Source organism: Trichoplusia ni, chromosome 1 (assembly GCF_003590095.1).
Source record: "Trichoplusia ni isolate ovarian cell line Hi5 chromosome 1, tn1, whole genome shotgun sequence".
Taxonomy (NCBI): Eukaryota; Metazoa; Arthropoda; class Insecta; order Lepidoptera; family Noctuidae; genus Trichoplusia; species Trichoplusia ni.
In genome coordinates this window covers 4186115-4205060 of record NC_039478.1, presented here as the reverse complement: position 1 = coordinate 4205060, position 18946 = coordinate 4186115, and the positions used below count along the sequence as shown (strand labels likewise).

The following is an 18946-nucleotide window of genomic DNA, read 5'->3' as shown; positions in this document are numbered from 1 at the left end:
CTAAATTGAAAAAATGAAAAAAGGTGGCCAATCCAAAAGTAAAATTTAATAATACGGAACGGATTGCCAGAAGAAAAATAATACATGAGAACTCGATTAAAGATCAGATTATTGGATATTTATGTACTGAAATAATAAGTCAGTTAGTCTACCGACCGTGATGAAAGCTTATTCTAGGCCTTGTGTTTGAGTTAGGTTGTTTAGTCGTCATGTGATCGGATAGATCGTTCTGTGTGATTGTTTCATAGTGAACGAACATCGCTAGTTAAGACACGCCACAGTTAAACCCTTTGAATTAAGTTTAATATTCCTGATACTAAAACTTGATTCTGTTTCCAAAATCCACACGAACTAGGACCTGATGGTAGAGTCCTTTATGAAAAGAAAGAACAGCCTACCAGTAAGTAACACCGATAAAGAGGCTTGCGCATTTTTGCATCTGTACACCCCACCTGTACGCTTAGCCTCCATTTTATATCGGGGTTGCCAGACACAAAAAAAAACAAAATTTTGATATACCTTTTGGACTATAATCTGGCAGCCTGACTTATTGAAAATGAAGCAATTTATTTTGCACCCTTGTCCAGAGCTTGTGGCGTTAGTAGGCATATAATATAGTATTATCACTTCACGAATATATAAGAATATTATATACTATATGATGTGGGTCACGCCACCGGTATATATATTATAATTATCTGATGCTTCTATCACTATGTATTGGTGTTGGTTTGAAACACTATTATAAACATGGTTATACAGTTAGTGTATGTAGTAAGTACTTGGTGTGCTGTTATGTATTTTATTACATTTAAACGTATATACAATATGTATTAATAGAATATTATATAATGCTCTGATCCGTGTTATGATGACAATCGATTTTGATTCATAAAAAGATAAATTTCAATTGATCACGTTAAAGCAGAAATCTATTTACCAACCAACAAACTTATATTTTCTGCTTCGACAATGACTTGGCTCAACGATTCAAATTTCATTTTGGCCAACATTTGGACCAATATTGGACTAACAACTTCAAAATCGATTGTATAGCGGGTCCACATCTGTCCGTTGGCGGCCATATAACAAATATTGGTGTATCTTTTAGTTCGAAATTCCCTTTGGTCGCAAACGGCTGTTATATGAATATTGCATTGCTACGACAAAAGCTTCCTAGCTTCAGAAGCCTTGCATGTTTTCCCATTATATTTTGTGTCAAAATAGAATAATTTTTGGTGTCAAATATTTATTTTATGCGTAGATATAATGTAATCACATAACCAATATTATTTTAAATATAAATGTTGTTTAACTTATGCAATGTGATCTGTGTCGTAATGTGCACACAAAGATGTTCTAACAGAACTATTTCTCTTTATTTAAGATTTAGGAAGACTAAAAAAAAGATAATAATATTATTAAAAAAGAAAATCTACACTGAACTACATGTGCTTCGACAAATAATCGATTTAATATAACGAGCACAAAGTAGCGCAATGCAAAGAGACCTCAAACCTATAACAAGGCATTTTGACCTTCGTGCACGACACAGTCACGATTCCTACACAGCAACTACTTAGATCCGAATCGATTCACAACGTCACGTCACTAGCAGTCGACTTCTATATCCATTTGAGTCCCAAGACAAAAGTTCTCGAACAGTTTCAACTACTGTTCCGAAATTTTGGAACCCCTGAAAATTTACTTGCAAAAGTCGTATTCTGAAGTGTAAAAGCCACTGTGCTTCCAAAAATGTTCATCTCTTTTTTGTTTTCGAAACGTTTCCATTTCTAAAACGTTTCAACCTAGTTTTCGTTTACCAGAATAAGTATGTGAATGCTAATGTTGTTTAATATGACAGCAGAAGAAAACTCGCCTCAGCGCAAGAAGAGCGAGGCGGAGGTCTTGTCTCCAAAGCTGTCGCGAGCGGCCACCACCATCGCCGAGGAGGCCGTCGATCAGCTGCAAGCCTCGGAGAAACTTATTGCCGGTATGTGTGAGATTTTTACTAACAGGCTTGGATTTTATAAAGGAAAGCTGCGAATGAGTGATTATTGAGGAAGATTTGGAAGAAGTAACGTGTGGTGATAGGATTTATCAACAACATAAATATTGTTGTGATATTCCTTGTCTTAAAAGAAAGGGTAACTTTTAAATTCCCAAAAATTTGACTAAGTGTGTAAGTTCTATACTCGACTGTTTTGAGTAAAGGCTTTAAAATTTTACAATCATATTCAGATCTTCATCTATCACCTCTTAAATATGCCAAAAAGTCTTCAAAATATTTTTTTACAACCTTCAGAACTGAACGAAACATGGGAAGAGAAGTTAAAACGTACCGAACAGATCCGTGTGCAGCGTGAAGCTGTGTTCGCCGAGATGGGTCTCGCAGTACGCGAGGGCGGCATCACTGTGGGGATATACTCGCCGAAGAAGTCCCCGCATCTCGTCAACCTGAACGAGGATCCTAACTTGTCTGAATGCCTCATATACTATATAAAGAACGGTGAGTAGCTTTGGGGGATTTTAAGTTATAATTACTTCTGCCATTAGTCGACTTGTTAAGAAGATGATAGTGTGATAAATAGATAGCCTTTATTTTGGACATGGTGAATCTAGAATCAGTATATTGGTTGATTTAATTTGTCTGAAAACAAATGATAGGATCAATTCAAAGCTTTCGAAGCAAAAAAGTAAAAGCAAAATTTATAAAAATCCAAATTTTTTTAACTTTGGAATGGACGTGGTTGATGGTAAATGACTAGATAAATATTACACCAACAGAAGATTAAAAGTTTAGAACCACAATTCATACAATACAACACTGTCCAATGATTAATAATCATCATCAACTATTATACCATCTTGTTCCCAGGCGTAACCCGCGTCGGTACATCAGAGGCTAACGTCCCTCAAGACATCCAGCTGTCAGGCTCACACATTCTGAGTGAGCACTGCATCTTCGAGAACACTGATGGTGTTATACTTCTTATCCCACATCGGGATGCCCTCATCTATGTTAATGGACGAGAGGTAAGCAAAAATAATGAATAGGTATGGAGGTCCGTTGGCGACATTTTTACGCCTTATAAGAAAATGAAAAAAAAATCCAATTCAAAGATCTATCCTTCTGCAAAAATAATTCTTACAGGACTTTTGCTGTTGTAGAAGCAATGCTTTGCTTTTGCGAGGGAGAAAAGTTTTGCTTTAAGAGATACTAAAAAAATCTTCTTCAACTTGTTAAAGTAATATTATTGAGCTCTTACGCTTCCTTCCCAATAATATTTAAATGAAAATAAATCATTTATTCTGCAAATAGGATATTTCATCACTTTTACATGTCTTTTTTGAGACGCTGGAGTCGACCTCTCGGATGAGTTTGAAAGTGCCTCCAGGGAATAGAAATTGGCAGAATCTCCTTAGTTTATCTATACCTTTAATATCAATAACGTTGATGAACAATTGTCTAACCCCTCTACCTCCACAGCTCACAGAACCAGTGATCCTGAAGTCAGGTTCTCGTGTGATCCTGGGCAAGAACCACGTGTTCCGCTTCGCTCACCCTGGACAGCCACGCGAGGAACCTGTCAACAACAACAAGGAACTCACTGATACCCCCGAGAATGTTGAGAATGATTGTAAGTTAGACTTTAGACTTAGAAGATTGTACTTTTATGTACAATCAGACTTTTATGACAATAAGTTACTGAATACTTTATTTGTGAATATGAAAGATACGTATAATATGACTGTCAGATAGGTAAATGAAAATTTTGGTGACAAATGACATTTTGTTTTTACCGAAAAAAGTCCTAAGATTTTTTTTCAAACGATATAAAAAATTCTTTCAGTGAAAATTTTCTTGTTTAAATCATGAGATTTTATTTCAATGATTAACTTTAACCCAAAAAGAGAAATATCTCTATTGAATATCATGAAATTGTATTCAAATTGACAATTAACTTTCACCAAAAAAGAAGAATATCTTATCTCTATTAAATGTCGCAGGGTAGTAGAAATTCCTACTTACTTTACCACGAACAGTGATACCAACTACTCGTAAACATATAATTCTGTATATTATGTTAAACGTTATATTGTTATCCACAGCAGGTACAACTGACGCCGACGGCAAGAACGTGGACTGGGACTACGCGCAGTGCGAGCTGCTGGAGAAACAGGGCATCGACCTGAAGGCAGAGATGCAGAAGCGGCTGCTGGCTCTCGAGGAGCAGTTCCGCAGGGAGAAGGAACATGCTGACCAGCAGTTTGAGGAGCAGCGCAAGGTGGGTTGTGATGACGTAGTTGAAGCTTTAAAGGGATGCAGTGCTTGGTAGATTAGGTTAGGTTGTTTATGTATTTTAGCACTTCTAAATTGATTGGAGCCTGTGTTAAATTTGTGCCTGATTCATACAATTTATGACACTAAAATGTATCAAGGCTGATGAATTCTCCTATTAAAGTCTCGCTAACCGAAGTCTTTTGTTATTTTCATCTCTCTTTTTCGGCCTATTCTTTTCGTAAAATATGTTAGCATCGGCTTTTACATTCTTTGGCGCATACATTTGAAACAGGATATAGCCTGATAGATTTAAGTGTTATAATATGACAAATTCCTTAAAAACTTGCCCAAAATTGCACTATACTTATTCATTTTAAATTCCGCTGTATGTTAACCTGACGATTTAACCTCCAGAACTACGAGGCCCGTATCGACGCGCTGCAGCGTCAGGTGGAGGAGCAGAGCGTCACCATGTCCATGTACAGCTCCTACACGCCGGAGGACTTCCATAACGATGAGGATATCTTCGGTAAGATACGATAATTATATACATTTTATGAAGGGAATAGTAACAAGCAAGACTTTTTCTGAATATACGATCTTTTTGTTGCTTATTGCTGAAGTAATCGTTTGTTCGCAACTAAAGAACTGTCATTAAGATACAATATAAGTTTTGTTATTACTAGATACGCCTATCAGCGTATACTGGAAAGTTATATCTAGATCTTATTATCATACATGTAATAAATATTTTCCAGATTAATAAATTAAATTATCAATGCCTAAAAATTTGTTAAACAGATAAGAAGAATAAGAAGAATAAGATAATAACAGATCTTCAGATATTTTACAATTAGCTACTCAGTTTTAGCATCAAAATATTTACTAAACTTAAACTCTAAATCCATAGCTATAAAGTTCATTTTCGTCCGCAGTGAACCCCCTATTCGAGACAGAGTGCTGGTCCGCCCGCGAGGTCGGTCTTGCCGCGTGGGCCTTCCGTAAATGGAAGTACCATCAGTTCACCTCCCTCAGAGACGACCTGTGGGGAAATGCTATCTTCCTGAAGGTTTGTAATTAACGTTTTTTGAAGAAGAAGTCATTTAGGTAAGGGAATACTCGAATCAGGAGATAAAAAGTTGTTTTAAGTAGTCACAGTATTGTCTTTTAAAGTTAACTTACTAAATATGTTTTGTTGCAATTTCAAATACCAAATATGTAATTAGATATTTCTTTTAGTGTTGGTAAAATTCGATGATTTAATAGAAAATGAGAGTTCTATTTGTAATCTGGGCAATCACACCAGGAGTTCAATTTTATCCATTAGACTTGACTTTACGCTCTTTAATTCATTTTTTTCCTTTTATCTCAGATTTCAAATACCAAACAATTAGAATATTTTTGAGTGTTAGTTAAATTCGATGATTTTATACAAAAGAAGAACTCCACTTGAATTTTGACCATAAGACTAAACTATACGCTCCTTACTTCTTTCTTATCGTATCAATAAGCAAGACTTCCATTTCACACATCCTCACTTACCATACACATGTTCCTAACAGGAAGCCAACGCGATATCAGTGGAACTCCGCAAGAAAGTCCAGTTCCAGTTCACTCTATTAACCGACACACCGTACTCGCCGCTGCCCGCCGAGCTGGCCCCGCGCGACGACGCCGACGACGAGTACCGCCCCTCCGCGCCTACGGTCGTAGCCGTAGAGGTGACCGACACCAAGAATGGGGCTACGCATTACTGGACACTGGAAAAGCTGCGGTAAGCTACAAGGATATAGTGTAGACGTTCTGGGCAGGTTAAATCTCTTGTAGGGATTTTATATAGTCTAGAATTAGGCAGGTACGGATTGACAGAAGTTTTTTGCAGTTCTAGTTAAGTTTTAGAAATCATATATTTTGGATAGCTTCTTTGTTTTTAGTTCAGAGTCGAAATTACTGTTGTAGGGATTTTATTTAGAATAGAATTAGGATGGTAGGGATTGACAGAGGTATATTCTATTTAAAGTCGAAGTTATGTTTCAGAAATAATATATTATTGGTAGATTTTTGTTTTTGTTCAGAATCGGGATGTTTTAATTCTATGTAGTTTGGTACTTGTGTTACAAACGCAAGATGATTTTTTTTATGTGATAATGAGGTCATAGAAATGATAATATTGGCCGGTGAAAAACATTTTCTTGATTCACAAGTCTTAATGTGGGGCCATTCTTCAGGGGGGGGGGGCAGTTCTTCCATGTTATTATATTTCAAAGTACTTTGTTTATCGCCCCTAGACTGTACAAGATGATAGTGTTAATTAATTTTAAAGAAACGAAATTATAAAGTTTATTTAGGTTTCTATGAGTCATTTATGTATGTTCAAATGTTTTATTTTGTTATTTTTATTTGATCGTGACACTATGTAATATGTTTCCTTATGACGTCACTCATTGTTTTGGTTGATTTGCATTTTTTTTGGTCTTTTGGTACGTATAATTTTATTTTTTTATTTAACCCTTGAGAGATGAAAGTAATCTCAGTTTGCTGGTGCCCTGGTATACATACTTATTTATATAATAAATATATATTATGGTAGGTATATAATATTTGTATCTAGACATTGTAAATACATATTGGAGGTAAGTACACTTTCTTCTACTAGGTCTAAATGTATAGATGCAATGTCTATTCCATATCCAATAGCGCTTGTTTAATTTGCTGCTTTATCCCTTTTATTTTCCATTCTAAGCTATTTATATATAACTATGAATTCCCTCATTTTTTATAGTATAGAAAGCAAATGAAAAGAATTTTGATAAATCATCGTCGAATAGGAAATTTTCTGATCATTTGCTCGAGAAAATGAGAGGGCATGCCTGTATAGACGATTAGAAGTGATTAAATGGCAATAGAATTAGATGCCTTTTAAATAAAATTAGATTCGTGATTGTCTAGGTGATAACTTTAGGTTATAGTTTTTTTTTTTCTATGCGACATGGTGTTATCGAAAGGAAAGCAGAGGCATATTCTCTCATATACCGAAGGTAGGATGGGTCAGGCTCGGTAGGGCAGCGGGGGGCTACATGGCATGTGTTGTCCGTAGCCACCGGCTGGAGCTCATGCGCCAGATATACAACATGAACGAGAGCGTATGCGCGGAGGACGAGGAGGTCCCGCCCCTGGTGCTGGCCCCGCCCCCCGCCGCGGCGGCGGCCCCGCCCCCCGCAGACATACTGCACTGTATCTCTGCGTGCGCGCAGCAGACGCGCCTCTCGCTAGCCAACTTGCTGCCCTCGAGGTTTGTGGACGCAACGCCGAGCCGAGCTTAAGCCCCCTGTCAGTACTTATACCATGTGGCGATTCAACTGTGGACAATACAATACGCAAAAACAATACTATGTTTTAATATACAATTTAAAACTTAAACCTACGTCATAATACGATCTCGTTTCTTTCGTCAGTTTTTTTTCTATCCTTCCTAAACATATCAAACAGTTTTAATTTCCATAGAATAGCAAAACTAAATGACTTCACAGTTTAATCGTCATAGTATGATCGTTGTTGTGGGCTTCAAAGGCAGACGAACCAGGGACACGGACACTACCTTAGGGCCGGCTAGACTGCGCACGACGGTTGCTGTACCTAGCTGTGTATCACCGAGAGCATACCGCCTGTCATACGCACAATTAGCTTGCAATATAGAAGCAATATCACAGCAATCTGTGAACAAAATGAAAATGTGAAAAAAAAAAGAAGCTGAATTCGTATATTTGTTACTGTACAGGCTTAAGATTTACCAACTCTTAATGGTAAAAGTTCGAACCGTTCTGTTATCATTTTGAACTTTTACCACCATTCACTTGGTAAATTTTGGGATTTCAAACTTCTAATAGTAATGCTATAAATAGTTTCTTTTTTAACCCTAAGGTTTACCAATATTCGGTAATTTACAGTAACGTATATATTTGAACATTAAAAGTCAATTTAATATTTTTTCATGCCATAAATGTGCCTGTTAAGCAAAATAAATAAATAAGACCAAGATTATAAATAACGAGTTATTTTGCACGTCATGTACATTACCCATGTAAAACTATTTTAAGTAGTATTAATACAACTAATTTTTAAATAAAATTAATTGTATTAATACCGGCTTAACAAAAACAAATCATTCTTATATTTTTGCTATGAATTTAAAACGTTTATTCACGCTTGTGTAGCTTCCTTTCCATTGTAATCGATCTTGAAACCTGTGCAGTATGTAATTAAGTCCAAATTGCCCTAACCACATACATAGACAAATCATTGCCTTGTACTTAGTTGTGTCAACTTAATGTACTTTTAAAACTTGAAATATGTGTTAACTATATGTTATTTAAAAAATATATATTATTAGTCGGTTCCATTGTTTTTAATAGTTGTTGAAAATATTTATTGATTGCTCTTTCTTGGTATAGCTGTATAGTTATAGAAAATATATTATTAAAAAAAAAAGAATCATTCCATAAGAATCATTTTTTAACTAAATTTAATAGAAAATTGTTCTAAATAGCAATTCCTTGAGACAATAGGGTAGTTGACAGTGAGCAAATATTTTGAAGATTTCTATTTTTTATGGTAGCTTAATATTTGTAAATGTGAAAAACAATCACATTGATTAAATAAATCATGATTATTTTTGAGAAATAACATTCCAAAAATATTGCCATTAGTCACGTGACAACGAACGCCGATCACGACGCGTGACGACATTTGTTGCAACACAAAACAAACTTGACATTTGACAATATTATTGACTATTACAATATTACAATATTATTGGTGATCCATTTTTAAAGATAATTTGTAAAAACTTGTTATCCACTCAACCAAACAGTTCTATGTTTAGCATATTGTGAGCACGAGTTGCCATGATAGTTTGGCGAGTTTTTTAGCCATAATGTCAAATAGTTCATAAAAATATAAAATATAATGTGTTACAGATTGAATTTTACTGAAATATTCATATTTCCGCTAAGTTAGACCATAAGGCACACGATGAATTAGTTTTGTTAAATTAGTCAACTACCCTATTACTGAAAAGAAGTTTTAAAGTCCTGAGATTTTTCAAATGTTTTTGCTATATTTTAATTATAAATATCTTACAAGCTATTTTCTTTTGAGCTTGCAATGTGCTAACGCCCTGATGTGCCTTCAATGTATTTATGTGATGCACGACTAGTGTATAAGATCTTTAAATAATTAAAACTGTAAAAATCCATTATTTTTAAAAGCAAACCCAATTATAAAAACGTCGTCATTCCAAGTAATTTCAGTCTTCCTGAAAGTTTACTTAAAACATTGTAATATTGAATTCAATTTAAAATGTCCTGCTAAATGTATATTTTTCCTTTTCTCAATTTGAGGTTCCAGCTTATTATTAGTACCTATAACAGCTAGCTTTGCTTTACACTAATTATATTTTAATTAATCTTCCAAAACAACCTTAAAATGTTACTAATAATGTAAAGAAATTTCAACTTTATTGAAGCCATAATACAAATTCATATCATTTAACATCAAATATATAATCAATTTAGATTAATACCCCTTCATTTGAAATTCATCTTTATAATATCTACTATAAAGTATAAATTTATATTTTAAAAGCAAACTCATTTCATTTAACTTAAAATACTGCATCAAATTAAACTAATCTCAGTATTTAAAACTGAACTCTATTCCAAGTATATTAAGGTCTTCATTTCTATACACCCAACAGACAACGGCTGGAGCTTATGCGTGAGATGTACCACAACGAAGCGGAGTTGTCCCCAACGTCCCCGGACCACAACATCGAGTCCGTCACCGGCGGGGACCCCTTCTACGACAGATTCCCATGGTTCCGTCTAGTTGGACGGTCAGTATATTGTGACTAACATCTTAAGTTGAATATGAAAAGTAGAATATTGGCAATTCCACTTGGAATACATCCTTGTTTAGCACTGAGAAATAATCACATTTCAGCATTCTTGAATTCGTTCTATAATATAGAAATCTTCTGCTGGGGCTTTAGAAATATAAGAAAAACGAAATAAATGTTCTTTAGATATGTTGGGGCTGTCTTTCGTTTGTTAATGAAAAATCAAAATATAAAATATTACCAACATGGAATATTTATTAAATAAAGCCTTTAATAATATTATTTTCCCATTATATCCTCCGCTATTTACCTTTATCCTAATAAAAGACTTTACTAGATCACCCTTGTTTACATAAACACAGCGTGGCGACATTATTTCTACGTATTATCCTATATAACATCTATTACTACGTATTATATAAAATACATGTATATGTTCCACAGGAGCTTCGTATACCTATCGAACCTGCTGTACCCGGTTCCCCTCATTCACAAGGTCGCCATCGTGAATGAAAAAGGAGACGTCAAGGGCTACCTGCGAGTAGCCGTGCAGGCTGTTATCGACGCCGAAAAGAGTGAGTTTATTATATAGGTTATAGTTAGCTAGCTGACCTAGAAAATTATATCCCTTAAAATTTAATGGTGTAGAAATATCATACCATACGAATAGAAAGTTTATCACAGGTAAATAAATAAAGTATATAAGATAGTATCACGACAATTTAATGTAAAAGATAATATTTGAATTTAAAAAAGTTACATACCGAGATAGTGATGTTCAGCAATTCTCAAGACTTTTAGGGAATGGCTTACACATTTCTTGGTGATTAATATCAGTGAGATCAAAAGAACAAAAATAAGTCAATATTAACCTATTATTAAACTATTTCTTAAAGGAACTTCTTCAGACATACACAAAATGGCATTTCAAATATTACCTACACTCCTATAATTTATCTTGATAAAAAATATATCTTGAATACATAATTTCAAACCCCTTTTCGTTCACAATCCTACCTTAGTATTGAACTTCTTATACATTTTGTAGACAACGCAGAATTCGCAGCGGGCGTTAAGCAGTCGGCGAAGATATCGTTTGACGACGATGTGGCGCCGGCGCGACGCAACAAGCTCACAGCTGTTGATAAGAACAACGCTATCAATCTGGATGAACGCATCAATGAGGTGCCAGACTCTAATATTAAAATTGAAGGTGAGTTACTGAATAAAGGTCCTAGTTTTGACAAAAAATATTTTGATGTAATAAAAATTTACTAAAGTATTTCAAAAATTTGTTGTTTTTTGTGATTCAAATATGATGAGGTTAAATACCCTAGGTGCGACCTCTTTACAAGATAACTCCAAACCTGTGACAACTACAAATATTTTGACCAAATACACTTAATTTCAAAGAAAAGTTCACTACTTTTTTTATCCCTTTCCAACAGAACTAGCAATGGGCGAGTGTGACGCAGACAGCGGCCGCGGCGACAGCTCCCTCGCGTCCGAGCTGAAGGAGGAAGACCTTCCCGAGCATCTGAGCCTCGGCAAGGAGTTCACCTTCCGAGTCACCGTACTGCAGGCACACAGCGTCTCTACTGACTACGCCGATGTCTTCTGCCAGTTCAAGTGAGTTCTATTCCCTTCGGAAATAAGGTTCAAAATAGATTTAATATTTTGTTTTGTCCTGACAGTGGGAATTGAGTTTTATTCTTTATGGCATAAGGTTTAAATTAGCTTTTCTTGTATCACAAGGAATGTAGAAATTATTGATTGTAGTAGACATGGTCCTTAATCAAGGGTAATCGAAGATAAAAGTTTAAATATTTTCACATTATGCGGTTATTGAGTCTCGAAAACTTATAATCATTTTGAAAAGTCGCCTTGCTCAAACATATCTAGACTCTTATTGGTTAAAAATTAAAGTGATATGTTTTTACAGTTTCTTACACCGCAACGAAGACGCATTCTCAACAGAGCCAGTCAAGAACTCTGGCAAGAACACGCCTCTCGGATTCTACCACGTGCAAAATGTAAGTACTACCACATAACAACATAATTTTAGCCACTCATAAAGTACTTAGTCCCTATGTAACGCTGGATTGAAAGAAAACCCCCGTGTCTTCTTAACAGTATAAATTTAACATTATTAATATACTAGGTGTGGCCTGCGGCCCCGCCCGCTACAAATCCAAAATGATACCATGGGAACATAAAATCGGAAAAGCACTATCCTATGTATAAATCCTGGTTATAAACTATCTGTGTACCGTATCTGGCTAAATCCGTTCTTCTTGCTAAGGGGAACGAACATCCATACGTATAAACATTCGCTTTTATAATATTAGTGGGATTGCAAAATAGAGTATTTTCCATGTTTTTATACACTCACTTTCTTGTTTGTATGTTTGTTTGTCGTTCCGGTTGGATTTTTGTAACTCAATTTTGAGGCGCTTCCCGATAAGCTGAAATTTTTAGAGTAGCTTCAAACCCGATGACAATGCAATTTACAACTATAAAAACAGCTGGACTGATTTTGATAAAATTTGACCGTGGGTATTTAGATTTTTTAATCTAAACTTTAACAGCAAATTGTTCCTCATCCATAGATCACGGTGCCTGTAACGAAGTCCTTCGTGGAGTACATCAAGACGCAGCCGATCGTGTTCGAGGTGTTCGGCCACTACCAGCAGCACCCACTGCACAAGGTAAGCGCAATTGTACGTAATGTTCCCGTTTGTTTTATTTACATTCTCAGATATCACACTTACTTGACATGTAGGGGGCAGTTTTATACACACAAGTAATATAATTTAGTTTTTTTTTCTTTATAATTACTACTATTTTGTATAGGAGTTACTATTCATATACTGCATATAATTAACTGAACTAATTGTATATTCAAATATTTTCTAAAATCTATTCAATTAAACTACTTATTTCGTGATAGAATAAAATCAAGTCATTTAGAGTCTAAAAGTATTCTTCGACAAAACACGAATTCGGATACAAAAACGATGTCAAAATGTTTCCCTTAATGTTTCTTCATTTTCAAGTACAATCTAGGGTCAAATAGATATGTTCGGACGTCGTTTAACAGAGTATCGTTCTAGAATACCGCGGTTATCGACCCTTAACTAGCTACTAGTGACTTATAACACTATCTTTCGCCTATACCTATAAATTACCAACTTCAATTGTCACTATTGTGTCAGGACGCGAAGCAAGACGGCGGCGTGAGTTCAGTAGCGGGCTGCGGGGGCCGCACTCCTCCCCGCCGCATGCTGCCGCCCTCCATCCCGATCTCTGCGCCGGTGCGCTCCCCCAAGTGGGGCGCCGCCGCCGTGGCCGCGCCCTGCTGCTCCTCGCACCTGCACTCCAAGCACGACCTGCTCGTCTGGTTCGAGATCTGCGAGCTCGCGCCCAGCGGCGAGTACGTGCCTGCTGTGAGTATTCACTACTTAAAACGTAGGTAATACTGTATGCCAAACCTCCCATACAACCTAGCGGAAAACTTGAAAAGAATCATGTCAGTAACAGTCACCCACCCATTCTAATCCAGCTGTTGACGGCAATCGACAGCCTGCATACACAAGACTCATATAATACCGAGCAATTGCGATACCTATAAAAGTATATATTCTTCTGTGCTTCTGACGAACATCCGACGTTAACGAAGTTTTTTGTTTTACTTTTTCATTGCCAACATGGCTATACTATCCTATTAACACGGTGTCAAAAAAATGCTGAAAGTTGAGAAATTTTTAATCAAAAAAATTTGAGAAATGATCCTTAATTTCGACCCAAATGTTCCTGTCTGATTCGAACCCCGACCCCCAGGTGGTAGAGCACAGCGACGAGCTGCCGTGCCGCGGGCTGTTCCTGCTGCACCAGGGCATCCAGCGCCGCATCCGCATCACCATCCTGCACGAGCCCTCGCAGGACCTGCAGTGGACCGATGTCAGGGAACTTGTTGTTGGTATGTACACTAACACTTTCTCTTGTGGGATTTCCTTCAATCTCTCTCTTTTATGAAGTGAAATGGTTTTATCGAACTTATTATCTCTCAAATTGTATTTCAATTAAAGCTATGCAATCTGAAATTTTATGCCATGAGCCATGCCACGTAATACAATTAAAATTAACTGGTTTAAGTAACTTGGCTAAAAATAATCAATATAGGAACCAAATTTGATATGTTTTTGCCATCTGTTACTTGAACTGGGCTCGACACCCTACCCTATGTCTAGATACTATAAAATTCAAAAAGAAAGCGAAACGTATTTTTTTATAAAACAGATATACTGTTATCAAATTGTATTCTTTTCCAGGCCGTATCCGCAACTCACCAGAAGCGAATGAAGACGCCTCAGATGGAGACGAAGACGGCGCTCTATCCCTCGGACTTTTCCCCGGCGAGAGGCCCACACTCGACGACAGGGCTGTATTCAGGTTAGAATATATTTTAGACCTTGGTCCTAAGTTTTAAAAAGCCTATAAACAAGTAATGTTACAGATGCTAGAGTATACTGAATACCACAGATGTCTTAGTATTATTCTTTCTGATTTTAACTCTTAATAATTTAAAGAACGTCAAAAAATATATCTTCAACCCTGCCAAAGTCGGGAAACGTGCCTAGAAGGCTGGCTGCATTGACACGTTGAATGACAATGCTAAATCAAAAATCTAGTTCAAAAAACAGACTTCCCTTTTGATGACATGTAGAGTCAACCAAACTCCTTGAGAGTTTTTTTCTGATTGAATTAATATATTTATTTGTTTATATTAGATTTGAAGCGGCCTGGGACAGCAGCCTGCACGGCTCGCCGCTACTCAACAGAGTGAGCGCGAATGGAGAAGTGGTCTACATCACACTCAGTGCTTACTTGGAGGTTAGTATCGGTGTATTTGTCATGTGAATTGAATGCTTGTCAAACCTAACCCAGGTATTAAAAGGGTCTCGTAGTAAATTACTATTAACCCCTATTTTTGTAGTTATATAAATATCTCTTTTGGGGTTATTTTGCAACTAACGGAGTAACTAGGAGTACAATCAATGATTTATCAAGCTTAGGCATGAGTTAAAAATAATATTATTATGTTTTCTTAATTATACGCGGTTACAACTACTTAAGAAATGTTAAAAAATAAATCATTTCTATTTTATTTTCGTTTGTTCCAAATTTCGCTTTCATTTTTTACTGACCGTTTACAAACAACTATTTTCGCCCACCAGGTGGATAACTGCAGCCGGCCAGCCATCATCACGAAGGACCTGTCTCTCGTGGTAGTGGGTCGCGAGGCCCGCACGGGACGCTCGCTGCGACGCGCGCTGTTCGGGTCGCGGGCCGCGCGCGCGGACCATATCACTGGCGTCTACGAGCTCAGTCTGCATCGGGCGTTAGAACCTGGTAGGGATACTATAGGGGGTTTAGTTAACAGTGTGGAGTATAAGGCGGGGTTATTTGTGATGATGTGATTGTAAAGGCAATCTAATTTAAAAAGTAAATCTAAATTGAATGCACGGATAGCCGAATGGTTGAAGTAAACACGCCAAACCCACTAAGCGTGACGACATTTATACACACACACATTTCTGATACACGAATGCATGCAAGATAGTCTCAATTTAGCCTTACTGCAGGGTAGTAATCCTATATTCGTTGTTATCCAGGTGTACAGCGTCGCCAGCGCCGCGTGTTGGACACGAGCGGCACGTACGTGCGCGGGGAGGAGAACCTGCACGGCTGGCGCCCGCGCGGGGACTCGCTCATCTTCGACCATCAGGTACGTTAATCTAGACCTTATAGGTATGCCCTTAAGGTCGATAGTTTAATAACGTCGCCAAATTTAAATTAATTCTGAGTAAAGAAAACTATCGATAAAATTGAGTTGTTATTGTTAAGTCTGCTGTAGAGATATTTTAGAGGTTTAATAAGCAAATACATGTTTATGAATACAACTTAAAACAGTCGCGTTAGCTCTAATAACTTAAATACCCTGTTTGAAAATCTTTTAAAAGTATTTTACTGTCTTTAAAATTGATTTGACAACTGATTAAACATTCCTATTATATTATATTTGTTTTTTTCTGCAGTGGGAGTTAGAGAAGATGACCCGTTTGGAGATGGTGGGTCGCACGCGCCACCTGCTGGCGCTGCGCGAGAGACTGCGACACGGACACGAACACACCGTCGCGCCTAACGACTTCTCCAAGACTGAGAAGGTATAGCAATGTCTTATCTTGCACCCGTAGCATGTAAAATGAAATAATTTTAAAACACTACTGAAATAACTCGTAATCTAGATAAACATTAAAAGTTTGCGATCACGATAACTGAATATACCGGTTTAAGTTTCTTAGGTCAGTACTCACCAATATTGAAAAGATCTATCTCATATATTTCTTAGGTTTTCGCTCTTGTAAAGCTGCGACCATTCAAATTAAAGTTGCCTAAAAATGAAATCATTTTTTAATATGTGGTATCAACTTTTAGCCTTTACATTTATCTTCACGTTCCGCAAAATATTAGTCATTGCCGTCAATCCTCTTGCACCCAAATTGTAACATTTTTGCATAAATTTAACATCCATAAATACTAAATACTACATCGTTTGTTATAAAGGAGGTTTGCAATATGGCGGCTAAGGCGGCGGCAGACAGCGCGCGCGACGAGTCGCTGTACGAGCCCTGGGAGATGACCGCGCGCGAGAAGGAACTCGCCACCAAGTACATCAAACTCATACAAGGTACCATACATAATTTAACATACTACAAATTTCATACAACGCCATCTAGTTTCAAACTAAGTCAAGTTTGTATTATGACTACTAGGCAGCTGTTAAAAGTATTTATATATTCGTAAATAAATTACATCCAGGCATAGCACAAATAATCATGAGAACCATGATGAATGAAACAAGCAAGTGCTTTGTGACCACAAACAGTTGAACTACAACCTTGGTCCATTACCCGAATCTGTGTAAATACATGAAATTAATGATGTATGTGTGTTGCAGGCAGGATAGGGTCTCCAAACAAGGAGGTGGAGGCGGCGGCGTCGCCGGCCACGCCCGTGGACGAGGGCGTGTCCGCGGACATCTCCACCCCCAGCCTGCTCTCCTCCATACACAGTGCTAGCAGCTTTGAGTGAGTTATATATCTACTACTTGCTTTTCTTCCTGCTTTTTTATTTAGTTGACTGCGTAGGTTTTTCTATCTTCGCCGTCAGTTGCAGATGAATTAAGATGATCTTTTCCATCATGTTATGTATGAAATTATGTTACTTTTTTGCGCAAGGTTGACAAATCTAGTCCATTTAGAATAAACTATTTCAGTTATTTTTTTTCGATCTTGATAATGAGATCTGTTTTTGCCAAACTTGATGGCATTTACCAATCAATTTATCATATCGTAAGTCACCGTTTCACGGAAAAAATCCTTTATCTAACTGTTTTGTGTCTGATTCATATTTCAATAGGAAAAAATAAAGAACAGAATTAAACGTCCTTTACATTACCAGGCTATGTTCCCCCGAGCGCGGACTTCTCGAGAAGTCAATGTCTGGCTGGGCGGGCTCGCACGGGGCGGGTCTCGGCCTGGGCGCGGGGGGCGCGCTGGGCGGGGGCGCGCTGGGCGGGGGCGCGGGGGGCGCGCTGTACGTGCCCGACTGTGAGGAGGTGCGCGTGTCGGCCGCTGTGGCCCGACGCGGACATCTCAACGTGCTGCAGCATGGCACGCATGGGTGGAAGAAGCGCTGGCTGGTATGTACTTTGACACACTTTCTTAATGTTCTGGTTCAGATAAAGGGCAATAGATGAATGTTATCTTTTGCTTTACCACACTACCACCACTTAACAATTCCTTAATGAGTAGATTTTAGATTGTCATATTTACGAGGCCGTCGACTGTTTATCGGTAAACACTTCCATCACGCACTAATAATAAAATTGGTAACTGATTATGTAATCTGTTTAAACAAAGCCTGAAAGGCCTGAGCCTGACAAGTATGAATAACTCAAAATTGGCCTCAATTCATCATCATCATCTCAGCCTATAGCTATCCACTGCTGGGAATAGGCCTCTCCATTTGTATCCAAATTCTCCGCTTACTAATGCAAAATACAATTCTATATCTATACGATATACCGTTCTATTCCACCCCATCATACACATGACCTTCCAAGAGTGTACCTTCTAACCAACCGTCGTGTCGCAGGTGGTCCGGCGGCCGTACGTGTTCATCTACCGCGACGAGCGCGACCCCATCGAGCGCGCCGTCATCAACCTCGCCAACGCGCACGTCGAGTACTCTGAGGACCAGGAGCAGATGGTCCGCATGCCCAACACCTTCAGGTACTCATACTGATTAACTAATAATTATCGGCCTCTGGTGACCGAAAAAAAATCTGTCACGGGTGACCTACGTGTACCATTTCTGTCACGGGCGACATAAATTAAATAATGAAACTAGTAAATTTGGTTTTTGGAGCATATAGTTATTTTAAAGACAATTTCTATGTGATCATATTTTTATGAGATATTTTAGAAAAATGCCAGGCTATTGTTTCCCTTATAGCCTGGAAAGAACGGTTTTCACTTCTCCTTGTAAAATATTCTAAAATCGACATATTTCATTGCAGCGTGGTGAGCAAGGAGCGCGGCTACCTGCTGCAGACCCTTGGCGACAAGGAGGTTCACGACTGGCTGTACGCCATCAACCCGCTGCTCGCCGGACAGATAAGGTGAGAAAACTTGATATAA

At 37.6% G+C, this 18946-nt stretch overlaps 1 protein-coding gene across 6 annotated transcripts in view; it reads left to right on the top strand.

Annotated features, from left to right (window-relative positions):
- Positions 1 to 18946, top strand: part of LOC113508799 (kinesin-like protein unc-104) — a 112602-nt gene that overhangs the window by 89166 nt on the left and 4490 nt on the right. For 4 of the 6 annotated variants that reach the window (XM_026891917.1, XM_026891942.1, XM_026891925.1 and 1 more), the window contains 28 exons: positions 356 to 400; positions 1865 to 1993; positions 2306 to 2509; positions 2879 to 3036; positions 3491 to 3641; positions 4114 to 4289; positions 4700 to 4814; positions 5221 to 5354; positions 5848 to 6059; positions 7383 to 7577; positions 10041 to 10178; positions 10626 to 10756; positions 11230 to 11394; positions 11630 to 11810; positions 12124 to 12214; positions 12791 to 12889; positions 13397 to 13627; positions 14022 to 14160; positions 14513 to 14633; positions 14972 to 15074; positions 15419 to 15593; positions 15857 to 15969; positions 16280 to 16408; positions 16809 to 16932; positions 17203 to 17332; positions 17706 to 17946; positions 18402 to 18538; positions 18826 to 18927. In XM_026891917.1, the coding sequence (XP_026747718.1) occupies positions 356 to 400; positions 1865 to 1993; positions 2306 to 2509; positions 2879 to 3036; positions 3491 to 3641; positions 4114 to 4289; positions 4700 to 4814; positions 5221 to 5354; positions 5848 to 6059; positions 7383 to 7577; positions 10041 to 10178; positions 10626 to 10756; positions 11230 to 11394; positions 11630 to 11810; positions 12124 to 12214; positions 12791 to 12889; positions 13397 to 13627; positions 14022 to 14160; positions 14513 to 14633; positions 14972 to 15074; positions 15419 to 15593; positions 15857 to 15969; positions 16280 to 16408; positions 16809 to 16932; positions 17203 to 17332; positions 17706 to 17946; positions 18402 to 18538; positions 18826 to 18927 (4069 nt within the window). The remainder of the gene's footprint in view (positions 1 to 355; positions 401 to 1864; positions 1994 to 2305; positions 2510 to 2878; positions 3037 to 3490; positions 3642 to 4113; positions 4290 to 4699; positions 4815 to 5220; positions 5355 to 5847; positions 6060 to 7382; positions 7578 to 10040; positions 10179 to 10625; positions 10757 to 11229; positions 11395 to 11629; positions 11811 to 12123; positions 12215 to 12790; positions 12890 to 13396; positions 13628 to 14021; positions 14161 to 14512; positions 14634 to 14971; positions 15075 to 15418; positions 15594 to 15856; positions 15970 to 16279; positions 16409 to 16808; positions 16933 to 17202; positions 17333 to 17705; positions 17947 to 18401; positions 18539 to 18825; positions 18928 to 18946) is intronic. The other 2 variants (XM_026891960.1, XM_026891951.1) reach the window with 2 other exon arrangements.